At 41.9% G+C, this 25,442-nt stretch overlaps 1 protein-coding gene across 1 annotated transcript in view; it reads right to left on the bottom strand.

Annotated features, from left to right (window-relative positions):
• Positions 1-10,705: 10,705 nt before the first annotated feature.
• The window catches only part of SRRM4 (serine/arginine repetitive matrix 4), a 150,410-nt gene continuing 135,673 nt past the window's right edge, over positions 10,706-25,442 (bottom strand). Inside the window, exons 11-13 of the mRNA XM_044282201.1 lie at positions 25,137-25,247; positions 21,641-21,784; positions 10,706-11,073 (exon numbers count right to left, since the gene is read on the bottom strand). Of these exons, the coding sequence (XP_044138136.1) occupies positions 10,845-11,073; positions 21,641-21,784; positions 25,137-25,247 (484 nt within the window). The 3' untranslated portion in view covers positions 10,706-10,844. The remainder of the gene's footprint in view (positions 11,074-21,640; positions 21,785-25,136; positions 25,248-25,442) is intronic.

The following is a 25,442-nucleotide window of genomic DNA, read 5'->3' as shown; positions in this document are numbered from 1 at the left end:
CAGCAGGTCACAGTACAAGCTACCACACAGGAATCAAGCATACCAACTCTGCTGGAGCCCCCCATGCTCACACAGTGCATGGCAGCCCCAAGCAGCGCTGCATACAGGCTTTTGGTTCACCCCTCCAGGAAACCAGCCCCCTCGTGGAGGAAATACACACAAAGAGAAACGTCTTGCACACATGCAACGACAAACACCAACAACATCCCAGACATGCAACAACAAACAAGACGTACAACAAACCTCCAACTCAAACCCACACCATAAACAACACACCAGGAGGGGAAGGAAGACAAGGAGGAAACACACAGGAACTGGGAAGACTTGGAGACCTTAATGACCACAAGGGTGGTCCTCACTGGACAGATGGTAAAGCCAGGAGCAGTGAACCACCAGCACACTATCAAGCCTGGAGGAACACGGAGCTACAGGCTTCCAGCAGAAGCTAAATAGCTGAAAGTGACCACACCCAATCAGGGGGGTTAACCATTACAGCACCAGACAGGGGAAGGCTACAACTCAAAGGGGAAGTGCACACACCAGCCACCATGTTGCCACCGGCAACAGCATGTGTGGCACCAGTGTCACAACACACACAGCAAAGGCCGTGACAGGAGGAGGATGAGGAGAAAAAGTAGGGACTGGCTTCCGGAGACAGGCAGGGGAATTGAGACTGCTGCTGGTTTGTAAGCAAGTTACTGCCTTAATTAACTGCTGGGTCTTAGATTGTGCCACAGAAAGTTAGTGAGCAGAATCTCCTGTTTCTCCATGTGTAGTCTATGGGCAGACATGATTCCAGCTAGTCTCTGCCCACTAGCTTTGAAAAAATATTAGTATTAAAGACAGATTGTAGAGGAAAGAACTGCTAAGAATGCCACATGCAAGTCATATAATGGCTAGAAATGGTGTTATTCTTCATGTACACCCACATAACAGGTTAATCTGAAAAACACACCCCAACATTTTTTACATTTTATGACACCCTGGTCACAAAAGTCATTATCATTTTATATGGTATATAAGAGTTGAGACAGTCTAAAAGTGCTTAAAAGTGGTTATGTTCTTGATTAAATGTCTTAAACAAATGCAATAAGACAACTCTTTTATCATATGAATGCTTTATTTCCAATGCTGTGGAGTCACATATTAACAAATAAAATACTACAGAAGTTTTTAGAACACAACATGTTTTTCAGCTTTGTACAGTGATATAAAATTAAAAATAAAAGTTCCATTAGCTGTACGGACATTTGTTCATATTAGTGTTTACATTGAAAAATTCCATGATCCTGTATCAGATATCCATCACGTAGGATCTATTCCATCTAATTTTTCATTACACAGTTATATTAACCCAATGGGCAGCAGACCACATAAACAGTACTTAGGTTACTTTAGCTGGAATGTACAGCGACATAATCTGTGATGTTACTAATGGAAGCATTCGTACTATATTGACTTGTATTTTGTCATTGGTTTCCCAAGTGTCTCCAATGCTGAAAGCATATCAGCAACACCCTTTATAGAACTGTATAATATTATTAAAATTGAAAACTTGTAGTTTTGCCTAAACTCCTACATGGTAAAAAGGTTGGGAGTTACTATCTATCCACTTAAAGTAGTTATCCAAAACCCCTTTAATACCATAGAAAATACCATGATGAGCAATTCCCCGATGTATTTTTATTGGGTGAATTGCATTTGAAGCAATTCTAAGCATGCCATCTCTCTCAGCTCACCATGACTGTAGATAGTCTATGGCCTATATCCCAATACAGATGACAGACTGCTGTAAATGGCGATCTATAATTTACAAAATATAAATTGTCTACTGTACATCTACCCAGCTATTGCTCCTTTGGCAAGAAGGAGACATTTGGCTAATAACAATATATTAAGGATTTTCTTTAGTGTACAGTTCCATAATATTTTAGGCAAAGAAATTTAGAGGGGACACTCCTTAAAGGGGTTGTACAAGTTTAGAAACACAAAGCTGCTTTCTTCTAGAAACAGCTCACACATGTTCATTTGTTGTATTGTGTTGTGTTAGTTTAGTTTTATTAAAGTGAATGGAGTTGAGCTGCAATACTACACACAACCATTTTTGGAAGAAAACAGCCATGTTTTTATAATCCTGGACACCCCCTTGGAAACCTCCAAGATAATTAGCAAGAACACTGTAATTCTCCAATATACTAAAGAAAAATATGGTAATTTTACTTCAGCACAAAGTCTGGGTATAATTTTTTCCTTTTACTGTTTTAGTCATTTGGTTTATTTAAAAAAATCTCAGTTGATTTGGTCTTTTAATAACTAAGTCTTTATTTCAGCCAATACAGAGGAAAACAGAAGCCTGTAGAGGTTAACTACAGTTTTGACATGCCCTAGTAAACCCTCCCTCAGCTCAAATTGTTCTGAGGCTGCTGGGAAAGTAAATTTGATCCTTATTTTTTCAAAGTTTTGTCTGTTATAAATATAATGAGATCTTACACAATAATTTGAACACCATTCCATAAATACATGAAATAAATATTAAATACACGCCTCTTATCACCTCTCCTTATATACAATGCATAGCAAACTTATATTGGTCCAGAAAGGCAACATACATACAGTAGACAGTAACAATATAATATGAAACACCACTGTAAAAAAAAGTTGGTGATATCCAGTGGCTCTGAGCACAGGAAAGGTCTTATTAACCAACAATAGGTTTATCAATGAGGAATGGCTTATTATCATCAAGCCTCGACTCAAGAATGCAGAGATCTAATTTAAAATGGTCAGTGACAATAGAGCCGTCCATACTACGTATAAGATAAAAGTTGATGACAATTGTGGCCGCTTTAGATGAGGATTATTTGAAAATGTGTTGTTTGCGATGGCCAAAGGTAATGACTTTAATCATCTGTTAGGTTGTAAAACTTCATCCGTCTGGGGTCAGCCAAAACTACAGCCATGTGACTGATCACCCGAATTTGGCAGATTTTTTTGTAGCTTTGGTCAAGCCAACTCAGTTTTTTTATTTGGCTCCCATGTTGTCATGTTGCCGGAGAGATCTTTCATATGAAGGCCAATGTGTATAGTCAGCTTAACACACGGTCATGTGCATCATTGAATTACATTGCAGTAGTGCTCTTTTTATAATTATAGTATGCATCATTAAAAGTAAACACAACACTCATGCCATGGTTGTACTACAATCAAAGTTCACATGAAGTTATGCCATGGCTATCAAATAAAAATGATTGAAGAAGATTAGAAAAAGGCTCTGCTTTTTATTCACTTGAATGGGGCTCGCATACAGTTTAATGCATATTTGATAAATATCAGTGATATCTGTATGTATATTAATATAAAATCTGAAAAACAATATACAAATCAATTAATAAATAAATAAATAGTAAATATTTCATTACGTCATACTGAGTGATTGCCAAAGACTTGACACACAAAATTATTCAGTAAAGGATTGGTGTCATTAACAGGTTCTGAATTATTCATCCACCTTAGAACATCGAAAGTTCTGGAAATAAACTTTTAGCCTAGTCCATTACATCAGAAGAATACAACTTCTGTGCTATGGCCATCCAGATACTTCCATAACCTGTTGTTATGATCTAAATCTTGTCAAATTCTATATATCCTACTGTAAACTATCATAAAACATGTTTACATAGGCCGATGATCAGGGCAATTATCAGCATCTTTCTCAATAATTGCGACATGCAAGGGTTTTGCTGATAACCCAATGAACAAGCAAATGTTCATTCAAAGCATTATGGATGTAGACACCAAAATCACTGTTTCTGTGCAGTTGATTGTCCTGTGTAAACAGGGATCTGCTGCCCACAAACAATATATATGTATAGGGATGAGCAACTGTAGCAGCGGTCACTCTTCCATGTACAGAGGAAGTGAATCCTGCATCCTGCTTTGTTTCCGATAATCGACTGCAAAGTTGGCCTGTGTAAAGGCACCATAAGTAAGGGTCTTAGGACAAGGACGTAATGAAACGTAATGATCCAGAACATATAAAGTCTTAACCTGTAAACATAGAATGTAACATAAAACAAGAAAATACAAGAGCCCGTCAAGTCACCAGCAAAACCAATTTTGCACATTGGTATAAAATAAATACAAAGCAGCCATTGGATTAGCACATTTATAACACACAAGTAATACAAGTGTGAAGCAATCAGGGAAATGTTCCTTCTCACCCAGACAACTAAAAATAAATATAACAAAATAAAAAAACATTTTAACAAATCCAGCAAATATCTTAAAGCAGCATAAATAAGAAATGACGAAGCTGGGAGTACATCATATAAAAGAGACATATCCCATACACAATGTCAGTAAAAATAATGATTTGACAGAGAATATATTAAAATGAGATTCCTTAGGGTACTTTCACACTAGCGGCAAGGAAGTCCGGCAGGCTGTTTCGACTGGTGAGCAGCCTGTCGGATCCGTGCTAACGCTAGTGCACGCGTGCCCCTGGACTGCCGCTCTGGCCCCATTGACTATAATGGGGCGGGCCGGAGTTGGACATGTCGTAGTTTTATTCCGGCCGCCTCTCGGCATGTTTGCCGTGCTGCCGCCGGAACTCCAGCCCGCCCCCACTATAGTCAATGGGACCAGAGCGGTAGTCCGGGGACAGGCGTGCACGGATCTGACAGGCTGTTCTACCGCCGAACAGCATGCCGGAGTTCCTTGCCACTAGTGTGAAACTAGCCTTAGTGGTTGATATCTTTAAATAAAATCTCATTTTCATATCTTCTATTTACTGGCTAACACAGTACTAAGATATTATTTACTTCAACAAAATTTATAGAGAACTTAGACTCACAAACCTCCCTTGTTAAAGTCCAAGCTAGGATCTTTCTAAAAGATTCTCCAAAATGCTCCAAATCGACACCAAAAGGTGACAAATTGAACCAAAAGGTGCAATCACATTAGTAAATAGGTAGTATTCCGCCAATTCTGCTGAACTCTCCCAGGAATTTTAAAGAATCCTTCCTTGTAATACAGTGTAGAACAGAAACAAACATCCACCATAATCTCCAAAAAGACCTGTTTCCTTTGTAACCCACTTGTTCTGATCCAGGGTGAGCTACAGTGAGGAAAATAAGGTAACATGATGGAATATATTATACCTCACAATAAGTACATAAATAAAATAAATAAATGAAATAAATCTGTAACTCCAAAGCTAAATATTTTAGCCATGGTTTGCTGATACCCAGCACGCTGGAAACATGATATCCCCTTCCCCCTTATCCCAACCTACACCCCAGGTACATTTTTGCTTGGATAATTCAGGCGTTCTTATACACACGATAATTAGAGGCAGGCAATTGGAGGATGTAGAATATTGATTCATTCACTAAAGTCATTCATTTATTGACCATCTGAAGTCTCATCTACTTTGGTGGTATTGTAATATGCTGCAGAGAATATATCCTGTGTGGATGCACCTATTGTTTTCAGGGTTGGGCAAATCCTATAAGTCATTACAGTGGTGGTCTGGGAAATGTGCTGCTGAGGTCAAACCGTTTGAGCTGTTTTCTATTAAAGCTAGGTCATGAAAGCAAAGACTGACCTTTAAAGTGAACAGTATTGTATTCCCCTTTGAATATACGGGAAAGTTGTGCAGGTACAAAAAGAACTCTGCATTTGACATTTGATAATATGATCTTGCGTTGAAAGTTTTGTGTGGTTGGGAAGGTAATCAAGCTGACCGTGCACATTATATTGATATCACCCAAACCCGCTGATTTTGGCTGACCACCTAATGTTTATTGGTTGTCTTGGCTTTCTAATAACAACAGATGTCAGGGGAGAAAAGGATTGTGCAGTTCGATTTCAACATGCCTGATCATCTGTTCTTGGGGAAGTAAGTCACTCTGAATTGCTCTCCACATTCCGAAGACATGCACGCCCAGATGAGCTGGTCCAAGCATGCATACTTAGTGAACGGGAGGGGGAGGAAGCTGCTTCCATACTCTTTAGCCAGCATCTTATCGTCCCACTAATAAAAGGATAGGGCATTTGAAATCCAACATGACCAATTCTTATACCCATCCGCCAACATCAGCCGACAGGCAGACTTAGGAGGCCATCATACAGAAAATGATAAGGCTTCCTACCTTCTGATACCTTCTGCAACTCTCATACACTAACTTTTCGCACTTCTTGTTTTGAATGGTGGCTAATATACTCGGGTGAGATGCCTTATATTTCCATACCACTTGCATATTTAATTTTTATCGCTGTTCTTAGGAAAACATGTTTAAAAACTAATGCTGCAACAGCAAGATAATTGAAAGCAGCTCGGGGGACTATTGAGTGGATTACAACACATAATGTCATGTGTTATAATGTGAGGACATCCAATGTATTCAATTATATGCTATGAACCATGGAGCTGAAAAGTATCTCTGTTTGACTGAGGAATGTCTGTTTTATGGAGAACCTCAGTCAGCACATAGTTAAAGCTCATAAAGGATGGAAAGAGCACACAAATGAATGAGCTGACCTGTGCTCTCCATGGCTCTGGGTAGACTTGTACAAGGTCGCTGAGCATTAATTACTGCTTGTACTGAACACGGAGCTGATAAACATGTACACTGTCAGGATGATGAATGGTTAGATTAAGTACAAGGGGAACGATAGGGCGTGATTGCAAGGATTCTCTTGCTTTGTGTATGGTTTTCAAATAAGAGCAAATAGGCAGATTAACCAACATAATCATAGAGACTAAATGACTCCTGTTCTGGACCAGTTTTGACCTTCCATACATGAACTCTGTTTTACAAGACACCATCCTTGTCATGGCGGGCCCCCTTTTGTAAAGCTTCTTTGGCATTGCGAGCAGTTACAAAAACTGTTGTAGCTGTTTGATCCATATTAATAAACTTATCTGCATCAGATCAGTTTCCAAGACCCTCATATTCCAGTTACACAGCTGCAATGTAGCGATATATCTTCACCAATATGCCGTTACCACACAGGGTTGCCAACCGTCCAGAAATTACAGTCCGTAAAAGTAGGTAACTTTTTTCCTGTGTCCGTGAAAAAAAATTGATGTGTCTGTGATTTTTTGAAGGCTGGTGGTACTTGACTAAATTATTTTGGTGGTAATTATCATCATTTTACAGCTCACAGTAAACGTTGGTAATAAGTTCTCACAGGGGCGTAACTACCATAGCGGCAGACCATGCAACTGCGATGGGGCCCAGGGCAATAGGAGGCCCAGTTGGGATCATCCCCTCTTCTACTGGGGTTAAAACTTGGTCAGGACTCCACCATCTAAAGAAACAACTTTTAGTAAACAAGGCAGTGGAAAAAATGTCCCAAGTGTCATTGAAAGGGTTTTAGGTGGAAACCCTTCTGTCCTGTGTGGGGGGCATGGTTTGATCCTTGCTATGGGGCCCTTACTCCTCTATGTACACCACTGAGTTCTCATCAACATATTGAGTTATAGACATGAATCACTTATAATCTATATAATTCATTATGGTTTTCCAATTTGTCCATAACAAATGTTGACTGTGATTTTGGGATAAGTTGTTCTGAAAAAAGAAAAACTCTTGTTGGCAACCATGCTAGCAGGGTCAGCTTTTACACACTACAATCCTCTTGAATTTGCGACTGTCCATACAGTTTAATGGAAGTTGCAGGAGAAATGTAGTATTACATGCAGGACATTCAAATAAAATGCACCACATGTTTGGGGCGGATCTGACAAAGCTGGAACATTTTAGGCTACGTTCACATCTGCAGCAGGTGAATCCGGTAGTCTGTTCTGGCAGAGTAGCAGACTACAGGAGTTACCGTATCCAACATCGCCTGACACCACTGGATCCCCATTCACTATCATGGAATTCAACAGGGATCCGGCAGGTTTTCTGCATAAATGTCGGCTTTTGGTCGGAAAAATACCTCTGCATGCAGAGGTGTTGGCCAGCTAAGAGCCGGCATTTATGCCAGAAACCATTTGCATCCCCCTTGGATCCCATTATAGTGAATTGGGATCTGGCAGAGTGTGGGGTTGTTTGTTATGCCAGACTACTGGAGTAGATAACGGAGATGTGAACGACACCTTAGATGGCATAGATTATACAGATTAACACATGCATAAATATAAAAAAAAGAACTTAAAAAACAATAAATTACCCTCCCTGCTGGTTATGTTTTGAAGGGTCCTTCCCTCAATTGAGAAAGTGGCTAATTGATACTCCACTACATTGAAAAACCTGTGTCATCTATGTATAACTTCAAACTGAATTATGTTGTGGCTGGTATTAGCTATATAGACCCAGTAGTTACATTACTTAACCTTTTTGCCCGTGTCCTTTGAGGTTCTTTACAATGAGTTGACTTAGTATCTAGGACTTGGAATGTGTTTTACTTTCTGGACCTCAGGGTCAAAGAAAATTAAGAATAACCATCGGATTATTAAACTGGTTGTCCAGGAATTTTGATGGCCCATCAGCATGCCTCACCACCACTTATCAACTGTTTTTGAGTAGCTCCATTTCTGGAAATAGGCACGTGCTACACAACTCCTATTGTAGTGAATGGGATCAATATAAAAATCCTCTGACAAGACTGAATAAATGACTCGACATTAAAGGGCTACTAGGTGGATTACAATTAAAAAAGGTCCAACATGATGTAAAATAATAAAATAAGCCATACCTGTGCTGATACTTCAACCTCTGGCTTCTGCTCCCAGGTCCCACTAGCCACACAGGAAATGACCAGTCAGCCAAACACTGGCTAAATCGGGTCACCTCTGCAGCTAGTGTCAAGAAAGACCAGGATGCAGAGACTGGCGCGGGATTGTGAAGGTAAGTATGGCTTATTGCTATTATTCTACATAGTTCTAGGTCAGTGGTGGTGAACCTATGCAGAGGCGGCACTAAGAGCCCTCTCTGTGGGCACCCGCACCCTGGAAAAAGTCTATGGTGTACTAATATACCTCAGACTTCTCCTGCCATTCATCAGTTCAGGGCGCACTATGAACGGCACAGGCAGCTCATTGAATGTAGGCAGGATACTATATCTAAATGATAAAGTACATGGAAGATATACTATATTGGACTGTAGTATTCAGGCTAAATTGACGTGTTAGCACTTTGCGATAAATAAGAGGGTTTTGGGTTGCATTTTCGGCACTCGGCCTCTAAACGGTTCACCACCACTGTTCTATGTCCTTTTTATATTTGAAATGTCCCCTTTAATACAATTAACAATATATAACAATATATGGTGGAAAACTACAAATACATGGGAAATAAAGGTATGTGTCTTATGCATGACGTACAGCACTGTTTTAGAGGAGCGCTGACACTTTCCTTATGTGCAACATATCACCTATATAATGAGACAATCCCGCACCAATTTTCTGTTTCACAAATGACATACGTTTGACACGTTTCATACATGATGCCCTTTGTTTCCATACACCTTGAGGAGACAGTAACGCACAGATTATAAAATCTTTAGGCCAGGAACCTCACGTTGCAGAATATTTTTCTATACGTCCACTTGTCCTCATATAAATTAAGAATATAAATAATGAATAAATAATTAAACAGAAATGCCACAAATCTCTTGTGACGTACAGAGCTGACTGAGCTTCAGTTTGATTCTTCGGATACAGTAATAATTGCTCTTGGAATTAGGAGGAGAATGGGGAGGATTTCAGCACAACCCAGATGGATACTCACTAGAGATGAGCGAATCGAATCGAAGTGGAATTCGATCCGAATTTTAGGATAAAATCGATTCGCCTAGAAGCCACATTTTCTTCGTGCTTCGTGTCAGCGAATCGATTTAACCTGAAATAGTATAAAAAACAAAAAAAATCAATCTTACCTCCTCCATTCGCTCGCGATGGGCCGCCAGCCTCCATCTTGCTTCAAGATCTCTGTCGAAATCCCGTGCGGTGCGAAATTACATCATCACGCCGCCTGGCGTGATGATGTCATACGTCACCACGCCAGCCGGCATGATGACGCAATCTTGCGCCGCACAGGATTTCGGCTGAGATGTTCAAGCAAGATGGCGGTGGCCGGCCCGTCGCAAACAAATGGAGGCGGTAAGTTTTATTTTATTTATTTTTAATTGTTAATTTTACACTATGTATGAACGCGGCATCTGAGGAGCACAATGACGGGGGCGGCGCTATTGCAGCTCCCTGTCATTGCACCCACTACTTACAAAAAAATGTGCTTCGTGACAAAGCAATTCGTCATGAAGCAAATTTTTGGGTGAAATTTGGCGAATCAGCCTAATCAAACTTTCAAGAAATTCGCTCATCTCTAATACTCGCAATAAAGTCCTATGTATACAAATACTCACTTCAAGCTTTCATCCTGGTAGCATACTTAAACTTGCTAGCTGCAATTATGGACTCTTAATAGCTGCCAGAAAATGGCTGCAGTTAACCATGTCATGACTAAACTAAAATGAAACCAAGTAGAGTTTTCAGAGATGTCTTGTCCTCAAACATAGTATCAGCATTTGTGGCCCCTATGGTGACTGGAAGCTGACTTCACATTTAGCATCTGGGTGATTATTATGCCATATGCGTGCCATACTATGTGGTGTACGGTCATGAAGACCTCCAGTCCTGGACTAATAGGTACTTTACAATGACAGCGCAGGGGGAATGAGGTGGATATGATGAGCTTGTAAGGAAGGAGGAATTCGGACATTTCTTCTATGTATCCTCATACTAGATCTGTTGAGTGTTGTAGAGAAGGATGTTCATGATGAATATTTCACTAGTCGTGCTGCAGAGCTAGGTATGAATAACCAGGCTGGGATTCTCAGCGTCTGAGGCTGTCACAAGAGTCAGAACTTCGGCTCCAACTTCTACTACGACTCCTACTGGGCTCCCGAGAGCTTCTGTTCCAGTCCCTGCTGCGGCTCCTGCTGTGACTTGAGTAACTGTGACTTCTGGACCTGCTTCTTGGATTGTACCACGAAGGGTTGCTGCTGTCACTGCTCGATGATGATGGGCTAGGCCGGTAATATGGGATGGGGCGCTTGCGAGCACTGTGTGGAGAATGACAGACACATTAGCATGGATCTAGATGATTTTCCATTGCTGAGATGCCAAGTTGCTTTAGGTCACAAGTGCCATGTAAGGACAGGGCTGTTTATTTTTAGATTATACATTACTGATGATCTCTGCTGAAAATTCACATGAAATATTACTGACCTGAAATCCCTCATATTTAATGTTTATTTCAGACATGATAGCTTGATCTGCTAGATTTTTCTGTCTTATATTACTATCTATCTACATCAAGGAAATATTAAGCACACAAGTGACATTAAGAACGACCATTAGTTGCATGTAAATTCACTATTTCATTAAATCATACAGTATGTAGGCTTATAAGAAGTCCAGGTATCTGAACTATAAATGTTATGTGGTAAACTATATCTAGGACAAAATGATTTACAGAAGTTTAGCTTATAGTTGTAAACCAAATGTTTTTTTTTTCCTAAACTCTTGTATTTAGATCATATGCAAATGTGTGCAAATATACTAAATCACACATACTAAATCTCCTAAATTGTCATCTGAGTCACAGAACTAGGACAACCATGTGGCATGAAACCTGCGTTTTATCATACTAGTATCAAAAATATAAGTATATTAATGCACATTCCTAATGCAGCTTGTGCAAGAGTTTTAGGCCTTGTGCCCACTGCCATATTATCCTTACAGTGACATACAATGACATCCATAGAAGTCTATGGGGCCATACTGTTCCTGAATATGTCTCTGATTTAATACATAGGCATTTTTTTCTATTACATGGAATCCAACAGTAAAATATCAGGGCATGCTCCACTGGATGCTATATTCTGTAAGGATTGTGCCCTAGAAGCAATGCTTTTGGGAATGGAGTAAGGACAGCAGTCTAAATATAACAGCTTCCAAGAAGCAGAAATCAAATCTGAACATACTGCAAAATTGTTTGTTCGCCATAATTTTCTGTTCCATTGTCCAGAAGGTTGGTAAACTTGCTTTCAGTGTCTTCCACCTACTGTGTTTTAATTTGTTGGCCACTGACGTAAACTGAGGAGTGATGTCTAAAATGCAGCTCTACATCTGGCTAAATGCCCATTTAATGACACTGACATGAGATCTGCCCTTGTTAAAGCAGAATTTTTGGACCGCCAACAAGCCACTGTTTTCCCCCCCAAAAAACACCATGTTTAAACACATGTGCCCACAATAAGGGACAATTTTTGGAAGGTTTCTATGTGAAAATGCATAACACATGCGTTTACCCATAGCTATATATGTCAGTATCACAATTGGACCCAAAAAGTTCTGATCTCTACTGCGGATGTAAAATTGGCATAAACTCATCAGTACATTTATAATGAGTATTAAAAGTTATAGGGTAACACCGCAACTTGGCCGGAAACTCTAAAGGGGGCTACATATAGTCAGTTATTTCTCTCTCCAGTGCAGGCTAGTAGGCTACTGACACAAACCTCTGGTAGCAGTGCCCATGAGTACAAGAGGATTGGGCATGGATATTCAACATGCTTGATCGTCCATTCCCTTGACATCATATGTTGGTAGAGAGTAGGGAAAACCCTTTACACATAACATAGTTGGCCAAGCCTGCTGAAATCACTAGCTTAACTGTAATGTGTATGAAGGTTATGAATGCAATAAAACAATATCTATTACACATCCATTTGTATTGTTACTTATTGTCTCTCAAGAAAAACAAGCAAGTTTTATTAATAGTATAATCTATGACAGCTGGCTTCTTGGAACTCTTCACAGCTGACGTTCTTTGGCGATTAGAAGGTCCTTTTAGCTTGGCTAAATATTAATGTAAGCAGGAAGGTAGCATCTCTGGATCGAATGTTTATTGGAAATAAAAGAAAATTATGACTTCACTTGTTTTTAGCCAGTTTGTTACTCTACTTGCTTATTATGATAAATGGGTTTTCCGCAAGTACAATATTGATGACCTATCCTTATAGGTCATTAATATTTTAACATTGGGAGGGCTGACTCTCGGCACCTCCTGTCGATCAGCTGTTTGAAGAGGCTATGGCACTACAATAAGCTATGTGACCTCTTTCTTGGCCAGTATCATAATGTGCAGTGGTCACATGGCTAATTTGCAGCTCAGTGCCATTTGGTGAATGAGCTTGGATTGCAACAACAATCACAGCCGTTATACAATGTACAGTACTGTCTTTCATATGCTTAATTTCATATGCTTCTTTAAAAAGCTGATTGGCGGGTGTGTCGGGAGTAGGACATCCACCAATAAGATATTGATGACCTATCCTGAGAATTGGTCATGATTAGGGATGAGCGAACTCGAACTGTATAGTTCGGGTTCGTACCGAATTTTGGGGTGTCCGTGACACGGACCCGAACCCGGACATTTTCGTAAAAGTCCGGGTTCGGGTTCGGTGTTCGTCGCTTTCTTGGCGCTTTTGTGACGCTTTCTTGGCGCTTTTTGAAAGGCTGCAAAGCAGCCAATCAACAAGCGTCATACTACTTGCCCCAAGAGGCCATCACAGCCATGCCTACTATTGGCATGGCTGTGATTGGCCAGAGCACCATGTGACCCAGCCTCTATTTAAGCTGGAGTCACATAGCGCCGCCCGTCACTCTGCTCTGATTAGCGTAGGGAGAGGTTGCGGCTGCGACAGTAGGGCGAGATTAGGCAGATTAACTCCTCCAAAGGACTTGATTAACTGATCGATCTGCAGCTGTGGATCATTGAGCTGCTGATCCTCAATTGCTCACTGTTTTTAGGCTGCACAGACCGTTTGTCAGTCTCATTTTTCTGGGGTGATCGGCGGCCATTTTGTGTCTTGTGGTGCGCCAGCACAAGCTGCGACCAAGTGCATTTAACCCTCAATGGTGTGGTTGTTTTTTGGCTAAAGCCTACATCAGGGTGAAGCTGTCACACCAAGTGCATTTAACCAGCAATAGTCTGTTCATTTTTTGGCCATATACAAAATCAGGGGCAAGCTGCGCCTGTCACCAAGTGCATTTAACCCTCAATGGTGTGGTTGTTTTTTGGCTAAAGCCTACATCAGGGTGAAGCTGTGACACCAAGTGCATTTAACCAGCAATAGTCTGTTCATTTTTTGGCCATATACAAAATCAGGGGCAAGCTGCGCCTGTCACCAAGTGCATTTAACCCTCAATGGTGTGGTTGTTTTTTGGCTAAAGCCTACATCAGGGTGAAGCTGTCACACCAAGTGCATTTAACCAGCAATAGTCTGTTCATTTTTTGGCCATATACAAAATCAGGGGCAAGCTGCGCCTGTCACCAAGTGCATTTAACCCTCAATGGTGTGGTTGTTTTTTGGCTAAAGCCTACATCAGGGTGAAGCTGTCACACCAAGTGCATTTAACCAGCAATAGTCTGTTTATTTTTTGGCCATATCCCAGTCTAATTCTGTCACTAAATCCATACCGGTCACCCAGCGCCTAAATACTAGGCCTCAAATTTATATCCAGCTAAATCTGTCCCTAGTGCTGTAGCTGGGCGAGTTATTTAGTGTCCGTTCAAGCACATTTCTTGTTCTGGGTTGAAATACAATTCCCAATTTAGCAATTTCATAATTTAGTGGTTCCTGCTATATCAGAGCTATTTGAAATCTATCCCAAAAAGGGTATATAATATTGAAGGTGCACATTGGGTCATTCAGAATAACTTCACACACACCCGCTACTGTGTATTTCCAAGTCTAATTCTGTCACTAAACCCATACCTGTCACCCAGCGCCTAAATACTAGGCCTCAAATTTAAATCCCTCTAAATCTCTCGTTACCGCTGTACTGTTGTTGCTGGGCAAGATATTTAGTGTCCGTCAAAGCACATTTTTTGTTCTGGGTTGAAGTACAATTCCCAATTTAGCAATTTCATAATTTAGTGGTTCCTGCTATATCAGAGCTATTTGGAATCTATCCCTAAAAGGGTATATAATATTGAAGGTGCACATTGGGTCATTCAGAATAACTTCACACACACCCGCTACTGTGTATTTCCAAGTCTAATTCTGTCACTAAACCCATACCTGTCACCCAGCGCCTAAATACTAGGCCTCAAATTTAAATCCCTCTAAATCTCTCGTTACCCACCGCTGTACTGTTGTTGCTGGGCAAGATATTTAGTGTCCGTCAAAGCACATTTTTTGTTCTGGGTTGAAGTACAATTCCCAATTTAGCAATTTCATAATTTAGTGGTTTCTGCTATATCAGAGCTATTTGAAATCTATCCCTAAAAGGGTATATAATATTGAAGGTGCACATAGGGTCATTCAGAATAACTTCACACACACGCTTCTGTGCATTTCCAAGTCTAATTCTGTCACTAAATCCATACCGGTGACCCAGCGCCTAAATACTAGGCCTCAAATTTAAATCCCTCTAAATCTCTCGTTACCCACCGCTGTACTGTTGTTGCTGGGCAAGATATTTAGTGTCCGTCAAAGCACATTTTTTGTTCTGGGTTGAAGTACAATTCCCAATTTAGCAATTTCATAATTTAGTGGTTTCTGCTATATCAGAGCTATTTGAAATCTATCCCTAAAAGGGTATATAATATTGAAGGTGCACATAGGGTCATTCAGAATAACTTCACACACACGCTTCTGTGCATTTCCAAGTCTAATTCTGTCACTAAATCCATACCGGTGACCCAGCGCCTAAATACTAGGCCTCAAATTTAAATCCCTCTAAATCTCTCGTTACCCACCGCTGTACTGTTGTTGCTGGGCAAGATATTTAGTGTCCGTCAAAGCACATTTTTTGTTCTGGGTTGAAGTACAATTCCCAATTTAGCAATTTCATAATTTAGTGGTTTCTGCTATATCAGAGCTATTTGAAATCTATCCCTAAAAGGGTATATAATATTGAAGGTGCACATAGGGTCATTCAGAATAACTTCACACACACGCTTCTGTGCATGTCCAAGTCTAATTCTGTCACTAAATCCATACCGGTGACCCAGCGCCTAAATACTAGGCCTCAAATTTAAATCCCTCTAAATCTCTCGTTACCCACCGCTGTACTGTTGTTGCTGGGCAAGATATTTAGTGTCCGTCAAAGCACATTTTTTGTTCTGGGTTGAAGTACAATTCCCAATTTAGCAATTTCATAATTTAGTGGTTTCTGCTATATCAGAGCTATTTGAAATCTATCCCTAAAAGGGTATATAATATTGAAGGTGCACATAGGGTCATTCAGAATAACTTCACACACACGCTTCTGTGCATTTCCAAGTCTAATTCTGTCACTAAATCCATACCGGTGACCCAGCGCCTAAATACTAGGCCTCAAATTTAAATCCCTCTAAATCTCTCGTTACCCACCGCTGTACTGTTGTTGCTGGGCAAGATATTTAGTGTCCGTCAAAGCACATTTTTTGTTCTGGGTTGAAGTACAATTCCCAATTTAGCAATTTCATAATTTAGTGGTTTCTGCTATATCAGAGCTATTTGAAATCTATCCCTAAAAGGGTATATAATATTGAAGGTGCACATAGGGTCATTCAGAATAACTTCACACACACGCTTCTGTGCATTTCCAAGTCTAATTCTGTCACTAAACCCATACCTGTCACCCAGCGCCTAAATACTAGGCCTCAAATTTAAATCCCTCTAAATCTCTCGTTACCGCTGTCCTGTTGTAGCTGGGAAAGTTATTTAGTGTCCGTCAAAGCACATTTTTTGTTCTGGGTTGAAGTACAATTCCCAATTTAGCAATTTCATAATTTAGTGGTTCCTGCTATATCAGAGCTATTTGAAATCTATCCCAAAAAGGGTATATAATATTGAAGGTGCACATTGGGTCATTCAGAATAACTTCACACACACCCGCTACTGTGTATTTCCAAGTCTAATTCTGTCACTAAACCCATACCTGTCACCCAGCGCCTAAATACTAGGCCTCAAATTTAAATCCCTCTAAATCTCTCGTTACCGCTGTCCTGTTGTAGCTGGGAAAGTTATTTAGTGCCCGTCAAAGCACATTTTTTGTTCTGGGTTGAAGTACAATTCCCAATTTAGCAATTTCATAATTTAGTGGTTCCTGCTATATCAGAGCTATTTGAAATCTATCCCAAAAAGGGTATATAATATTCAAGGTGCACATTGGGTCATTCAGAATAACTTCACACACACGCTTCTGTGCATTTCCAAGTCTAATTCTGTCACTAAATCCATACCGGTCACCCAGCGCCTAAATACTAGGCCTCAAATTTATATCCCGCTGAATTTGAATACAATACATTGGGCCAAATAATATATTTGTTGTTGTGGTGAACCATAACAATGAGAAAAACATCTAGTAAGGGACGCGGACGTGGACATGGTCGTGGTGGTGTTAGTGGACCCTCTGGTGCTGGGAGAGGACGTGGCCGTTCTGCCACATCCACACGTCCTAGTGTACCAACTACCTCAGGTCCCAGTAGCCGCCAGAATTTACAGCGATATATGGTGGGGCCCAATGCCGTTCTAAGGATGGTAAGGCCTGAGCAGGTACAGGCATTAGTCAATTGGGTGGCCGACAGTGGATCCAGCACGTTCACATTATCTCCCACCCAGTCTTCTGCAGAAAGCGCACAGATGGCGCCTGAAAACCAACCCCATCAGTCTGTCACATCACCCCCATGCATACCAGGGAAACTGTCTCAGCCTCAAGTTATGCAGCAGTCTCTTATGCTGTTTGAAGACTCCGCTGGCAGGGTTTCCCAAGGGCATCCACCTAGCCCTTCCCCAGCGGTGAAAGACATAGAATGCACTGACGCACAACCACTTATGTTTCCTGATGATGAGGACATGGGAATACCACCTCAGCATGTCTCTGATGATGACGAAACACAGGTGCCAACTGCTGCGTCTTTCTGCAGTGTGCAGACTGAACAGGAGGCCAGGGATCAAGACTGGGTGGAAGACGATGCAGGGGACGATGAGGTCCTAGACCCCACATGGAATGAAGGTCGTGCCACTGACTTTCACAGTTCGGAGGAAGAGGCAGTGGTGAGACCGAGCCAACAGCGTAGCAAAAGAGGGAGCAGTGGGCAAAAGCAGAACACCCGCCGCCAAGAGACTCCGCCTGCTACTGACCGCCGCCATCTGGGACCGAGCACCCCAAAGGCAGCTTCAAGGAGTTCCCTGGCATGGCACTTCTTCAAACAATGTGCTGACGACAAGACCCGAGTGGTTTGCACGCTGTGCCATCAGAGCCTGAAGCGAGGCATTAACGTTCTGAACCTGAGCACAACCTGCATGACCAGGCACCTGCATGCAAAGCATGAACTGCAGTGGAGTAAACACCTTAAAACCAAGGAAGTCACTCAGGCTCCCCCTGCTACCTCTTCTGCTGCTGCCGCCTCGGCCTATTCTGCTGCTGCCGCCTCGGCCTCTTCCTCCGCCTCTGGAGGAACGTTGGCACCTGCCGCCCAGCAAACAGGGGATGTACCACCAACACCACCACCACCACCTCCGTCACCAAGCGTCTCAACCATGTCACACGCCAGCGTTCAGCTCTCCATCTCACAAACATTTGATAGAAAGCGTAAATTCCCACCTAGCCACCCTCGATCCCTGGCCCTGAATGCCAGCATTTCTAAACTACTGGCCTATGAAATGCTGTCATTTAGGCTGGTGGACACAGACAGCTTCAAACAGCTCATGTCGCTTGCTGTCCCACAGTATGTTGTTCCCAGCCGGCACTACTTCTCCAAGAGAGCCGTGCCTTCCCTGCACAACCAAGTATCCGATAAAATCAAGTGTGCACTGCGCAACGCCATCTGTAGCAAGGTCCACCTAACCACAGATACGTGGACCAGTAAGCACGGCCAGGGACGCTATATCTCCCTAACTGCACACTGGGTAAATGTAGTGGCAGCTGGGCCCCAGGCGGAGAGCTGTTTGGCGCACGTCCTGCCGCCGCCAAGGATCGCAGGGCAACATTCTTTGCCTCCTGTTGCCACCTCCTCCTTCTCGGCTTCCTCCTCCTCTTCTTCCACCTGCTCATCCAGTCAGCCACACACCTTCACCACCAACTTCAGCACAGCCCGGGGTAAACGTCAGCAGGCCATTCTGAAACTCATATGTTTGGGGGACAGGCCCCACACCGCACAGGAGTTGTGGCGGGGTATTGAACAACAGACCGACGAGTGGTTGCTGCCGGTGAGCCTCAAGCCCGGCCTGGTGGTGTGTGATAATGGGCGAAATCTCGTTGCAGCTCTGGGACTAGCCAATTTGACGCACATCCCTTGCTTGGCGCATGTGCTGAATTTGGTGGTGCAGAAGTTCATTCACAACTACCCCGACATGTCAGAGCTGCTGCATAAAGTGCGGGCCGTCTGTTCGCGCTTCCGGCGTTCACATCCTGCCGCTGCTCGCCTGTCTGCGCTACAGCGTAACTTCGGCCTTCCCGCTCACCGCCTCATATGCGACGTGCCCACCAGGTGGAACTCCACCTTGCACATGCTGGACAGACTGTGCGAGCAGCAGCAGGCCATAGTGGAGTTTCAGCTGCAGCACGCACGGGTCAGTCGCACTACAGAACAGCACCACTTCACCACCAATGACTGGGCCTCCATGCGAGACCTGTGTGCCCTGTTGCGCTGTTTCGAGTACTCCACCAACATGGCCAGTGGCGATGACACCGTTATCAGCGTTACAATACCACTTCTATGTCTCCTTGAGAAAACACTTAGGGCGATGATGGAACAGGAGGTGGCCCAGGAGGAGGAGGAGGAGGATGAGGAAGAGGGGTCATTTTTAGCACTTTCAGGCCAGTCTCTTCGAAGTGACTCAGAGGGAGGTTTTTTGCAACAGCAGAGGCCAGGTACAAATGTGGCCAGCCAGGGCCCACTACTGGAGGACGAGGAGGACGAGGATGAGGAGGAGGTGGAGGAGGATGAGGATGAAGCATGGTCACAGCGGGGTGGCACCCAACGCAGCTCGGGTCCATCACTGGTGCGTGGCTGGGGGGAAAGGCAGGACGATGACGATACGCCTCCCACAGAGGACAGCTTGTCCTTACCCCTGGGCAGCCTGGCACACATGAGCGACTACATGCTGCAGTGCCTGCGCAACGACAGCAGAGTTGCCCACATTTTAACCTGTGCGGACTACTGGGTTGCCACCCTGCTGGATCCACGCTACAAAGACAATGTGCCCACCTTACTTCCTGCACTGGAGCGTGATAGGAAGATGCGCGAGTACAAGCGCACGTTGGTAGACGCGCTACTGAGAGCATTCCCAAATGTCACAGGGGAACAAGTGGAAGCCCAAGGCCAAGGCAGAGGAGGAGCAAGAGGTCGCCAAGGCAGCTGTGTCACGGCCAGCTCCTCTGAGGGCAGGGTTAGCATGGCAGAGATGTGGAAAACTTTTGTCAACACGCCACAGCTAACTGCACCACCACCTGATACGCAACGTGTTAGCAGGAGGCAACATTTCACTAACATGGTGGAACAGTACGTGTGCACACCCCTCCACGTACTGACTGATGGTTCGGCCCCATTCAACTTCTGGGTCTCTAAATTGTCCACGTGGCCAGAGCTAGCCTTTTATGCCTTGGAGGTGCTGGCCTGCCCGGCAGCCAGCGTTTTGTCTGAACGTGTATTCAGCACGGCAGGGGGCGTCATTACAGACAAACGCAGCCGCCTGTCTACAGCCAATGTGGACAAGCTGACGTTCATAAAAATGAACCAGGCATGGATCCCACAGGACCTGTCCGTCCCTTGTCCAGATTAGACATTAACTACCTCCCCATAACCATATATTATTGGACTCCAGGGCACTTCCTCATTCAATCCTATTTTTATTTTCATTTTACCATTATATTGCGATGCTACCCAAAGTTGAATGAACCTCTCCTCTGCCTGTGTGCTAGGCCTAAATATATGCCAATGGACTGTTGCAGTGGTGGCTGACATGAAGCCTGATTCTCTGCTATGACATGCAGACTAATTCTCTGCTGACATGAAGCCAGATTGTCTGTTACGGGACCTCTCTCCTCTGCCTGGGTGCTGGGCCTAAATTTATGACAATGGACTGTTGCAGTGGTGGCTGACGTGAAGCCTCATTCTCTGCTATGACATGCAGACTAATTCTCTGCTGACATGAAGACAGATTCTCTGTTACGGGACCTCTCTCCTCTGCCTGGGTGCCGGGGCCTAAATATCTGAGAATGGACTGTTCCAGTGGTGGGTGACGGGAAGCCAGATTCTCTGCTATGGAACCTCTCTCCAATTGATTTTGGTTAATTTTTATTTATTTAATTTTTATTTTAATTCATTTCCCTATCCACATTTGTTTGCAGGGGATTTACCTACATGTTGCTGCCTTTTGCAGCCCTCTAGCCCTTTCCTGGGCTGTTTTACAGCCGTTTTAGTGCCGAAAAGTTCGGGTCCCCATTGACTTCAATGGGGTTCGGGTTCGGGACGAAGTTCGGATCGGGTTCGGATCCCGAACCCGAACATTTCCGGGATGTTCGGCCGAACTTCTCGAACCCGAACATCCAGGTGTTCGCTCAACTCTAGTCATGATCATTCTACTTACAGAAAAGTCCTTTCAGTATTTATATCATCATGTTTACCTAGTGATCCTTCTTGCTTCCAGGTGACTTGGAGAATTTCTTCTGCGCTTTCTCAAAGGGGAATAAGAGCTCCGTCTTATCCTGTGACCTCCTTTACGAGTTTCTTTTTCCCCAGAATCATACTTGTTATTTCTCTCTCGATCTCTGTTGGAATCAATTTATAATTGTCATATTTAATGAATAACCTTTCTATAATGAAGAAACAATTCATATTGGACCAGATTTACAGTACTAATATGTCTGTACCTAAATTCTGTTTAAAAAGTAGAGTAAACTGCTGCCATTTTTGTGCAATTTGGCAAAAATAAGGTTTCTACACATTTTTTTGACTTGGTTGAAAAAGGGTACAAGGCTTAACAGGAAGAACTTTTCATGTAAGAGGGTTGTGGTCTATAGTGAATTGTTCTGTGGCAAAATTGTACCACAATTCTGGTGTAAATTTCTGTCTCAAAGCCAACAAATAGTTGGTATAGAGTTAGACAAAAGTAGTTATCCCTGAAACAAGTTTATCATCCAGCCTGAGCCACTAGGCTAAATTTTGCACAGGTCTTGACAGCCTGTCTAAGCCATCTATAGGGTTTGCAAATCTGTCCTATTGTGTTTGAATCTGATCTCAACTGTTATATCAATACTTTATATATATATATATATATATATATATATATATATATATATATGTTTAATTTGAGAATAGATTACATAGATGAAGGACATGATGCATATTAACTCCAGTAATTATTATTAATTAGAAATTAGCCAGCCAAGGTGTAGTTTGACAAACCATTTACATCTACATTTACAAAGAATGGCACTTAACTAATGAATTACAAGGTGCACACATTATACTAAATGTGCACGATTTAAACACTGATAGGCCCCAAAATTTTTTTCTATGAGCAGATGTTAATTTGTTCCATAACACTGATCCATTTCTCCTCTGTCTAATTTAGACATGAGTGAACCATGCAAGATTCAGTTGAAGTTCTTAAAAAAAAAATTCAGAGCGATAGAGAGAAAGAGCCTAGGACACAAATATGTTTCTCAACAATATATATGCGTTGTCTAAGGGATACTGTTTTACATTATGGAGGGCCCTTAGTATCTTGAATATGTGTGCTGTAGGCCAGGTGATGCCTCTCTGGTTTTCTATCTGATGCCGGCAAATGTTAGACATGATAATTTGTATATATTTTACCAAGAAATCCAGAGAAGCATGGTCTAGACTACAATAGTCATCACGTATATCAACTGGTCTCCATAATAGAAATATTACCCACCCAGAAGTTCCCCCTAAGCCCTTGCAACTATAAAAGCTGTTCTCATCTGCTTTACTCTGGTAAAGGGTTTTTGTCTCGAAAGAGCAATTTTTCTAGCTTTGCTACATGTGCATTTTTAAAAGGGGGGGGGAGCATCTCTGCCAATGCACTGTATGAAAATAATGCAGTGCTCATATTGCTGTTGTGTTATCTTTACTGTTTACCTACTTGCTGTGCAGCAGCAAGTAGTTATACTTATAGCTCTTGCTGCCTCACTTCAATGGGATGTATCCTACCTATTCACCTGATACATCAGTTAAGCAAACACCTTTCAACTTTTTTCACTATTTTGGATCAACTTCAGAACCTCCAACTGAAAGTGAGACAAGAGAATTACAATATCTCACAAAGCTTACACCTCTGTCAACAAACTTGCAAACTAGTTCTCTTCCTAAAAGGAACCAGAATGTCTCAAGAGAAATTTGTATTACTTGGTGGGGTGTGGGGTGCTCTTTAGCATTAGGGAGACAAAAAAATAAGTATTGTATGCCAGGTTTCTAGGCAGATTATATGGAAATCGCATATCTTAATTTGGCTGGCATGAAAAAAGAATAGCATTCTTTCCCGTTTTGGAAGAAAAGCTAATTTGAAAATCTTTCCCAGAAAGTCAAAGATATGCAAATCATGCTTCCCTGACAAAAAGAATAAAGAAAAGAGGGGATAATTTATCTAATGCCGGACCTAATCACAAACTGGTAGAGTTTGGACCTAATTATGAACTGGTAGAACAATCCTTAGTCCAATTAATACATTTGACAACAATGGATATGGGGGGCACACTTAAATAGAAAGGGAGTGCACTCACTATTCAAACACAACACCAAATTTACCCAAAGAAGGCCACAAGGCCCAAGAGAACTGCAATAATGTGCACATCCACAAATTGTAAAATTATTTTATTGGACTACAAAGACACATAAACATGATTAAAAAATTCCTCAGGGGAAGCGGGACGGTACCAGCAATACCTGTGGGATGCGATATCTGTGACCCATATCCACCCTTATAGTCCAAGCCTCACATTTTTTATTCCTTTCAGGTATTATTTAATGTTATTTTTTGATGCCACATAATCATCTATTTATTGTGAACCTGTTTGGGTTCAACATTGCATGTCTTTCTGTCTCGGACTATATACACTGTGTGCCTGTTCGTGGACTTTGGTGGCCAATTGGTGCTTGGTTTTACCAGCACATGATGTATTATACACAATTTTTAAATCATGTTTGTGTGTCTTTGTAGGCCAATAAAATTGTTCTATTTTACAATTTGTGGATGTGCACATTATTGTGGTTCTCTTAGCCTTGTGGCCTTCTTTGGGTAATTTTGAAATTAATACATTTGGTCTAAACTACATATCGAGGAAAACCACAACCATTTTTTTTTTTAATGTACTATCACCCTTGAGTGAGCATAAAAGTCACCAAAATCGAGGTAAATTTGAGGCACTTTCCAAGGTGACTTTTGAAAACTGTGTTTTACACCGAAAACTGGCATAAATACAATACATTGACGCACTGGAGACTTGCATTGTGTACTATTAATTGAAAAGAGCACGAGAGAAGAAAAAATTGAAGTAAAATAGAAGTAGAAAGAGGTAGTGGAAGGCAATGAGTGGAAAGGAAAGCAGGCGATGAGCAGTCAACACTATGAGCAATGGGAAGTAGCTCTTGCTTGTCTCCACCAATTTGTAATATTTTTCTCAGTGACTCTTACTTTTGGTATACTCAACTAGTTTAAGAGCTGGTATATAATAATGAAGCACTTACTGATAAGTTTATTCTGATCAGTAGGGCATTTTATGCAAATAGAATATAATGCAGAGATAGAAGATCATCAAACAATGTGAGGTATAAGATGATGAATGTGAACGCATTCTGCATATAGTGGAAGGTAAAAAAGAAATATTACAAACTTTGGATGCAGGATGACTGTAAATTTATATGGATACTGGAGATGAGTGATTGCTTCTAACTTGTACAGAAAAACTTACATACAACAGCATCTTATCAGAGATAATCTCTGGGAGCAGATAACATCACCTTCTCGCACAAAACTTGGCACAACAGAGTATTAAGCAGGTACAAACTGATGAAAGTATATAAGCTATTGCAAAGATATTCCTATGAATGAATGAAGCAGGATTGTGACTGCATTGTAAATTCATTTTAGTAAAGCACCTGCTTGGACTGTAGCGAGAGTAACTGGGACTTCTTCGTGTTCTTGAATTTCTACTTCCAGTGCTCTTTCTGGCCGATTTGGAAGAATAGCTGGGGGATCTTGAGTATGACCTGCAATGGTTTATAATAATTATGTGACCGCTCTTAATAGATATGTTAGAATAATACCGTACATTTCTTTCAAAATACTACTTTACAGCTTCACTGTAAACTTGTTAGCCCGGACCACCTACATTAGTATAGTCAGAAACTGACTACAGGCTGCTATAAAAAATTCAAAAGGTGGTCTGTAACCTGCTGGGAATT

The sequence above is a fragment of the Bufo gargarizans genome, chromosome 1, assembly GCF_014858855.1.
Source record: "Bufo gargarizans isolate SCDJY-AF-19 chromosome 1, ASM1485885v1, whole genome shotgun sequence".
NCBI lineage: Eukaryota > Metazoa > Chordata > Amphibia > Anura > Bufonidae > Bufo > Bufo gargarizans.
Note: the sequence above shows the minus strand (reverse complement) of the source record. Positions and strands in the feature narration are given on the sequence as shown.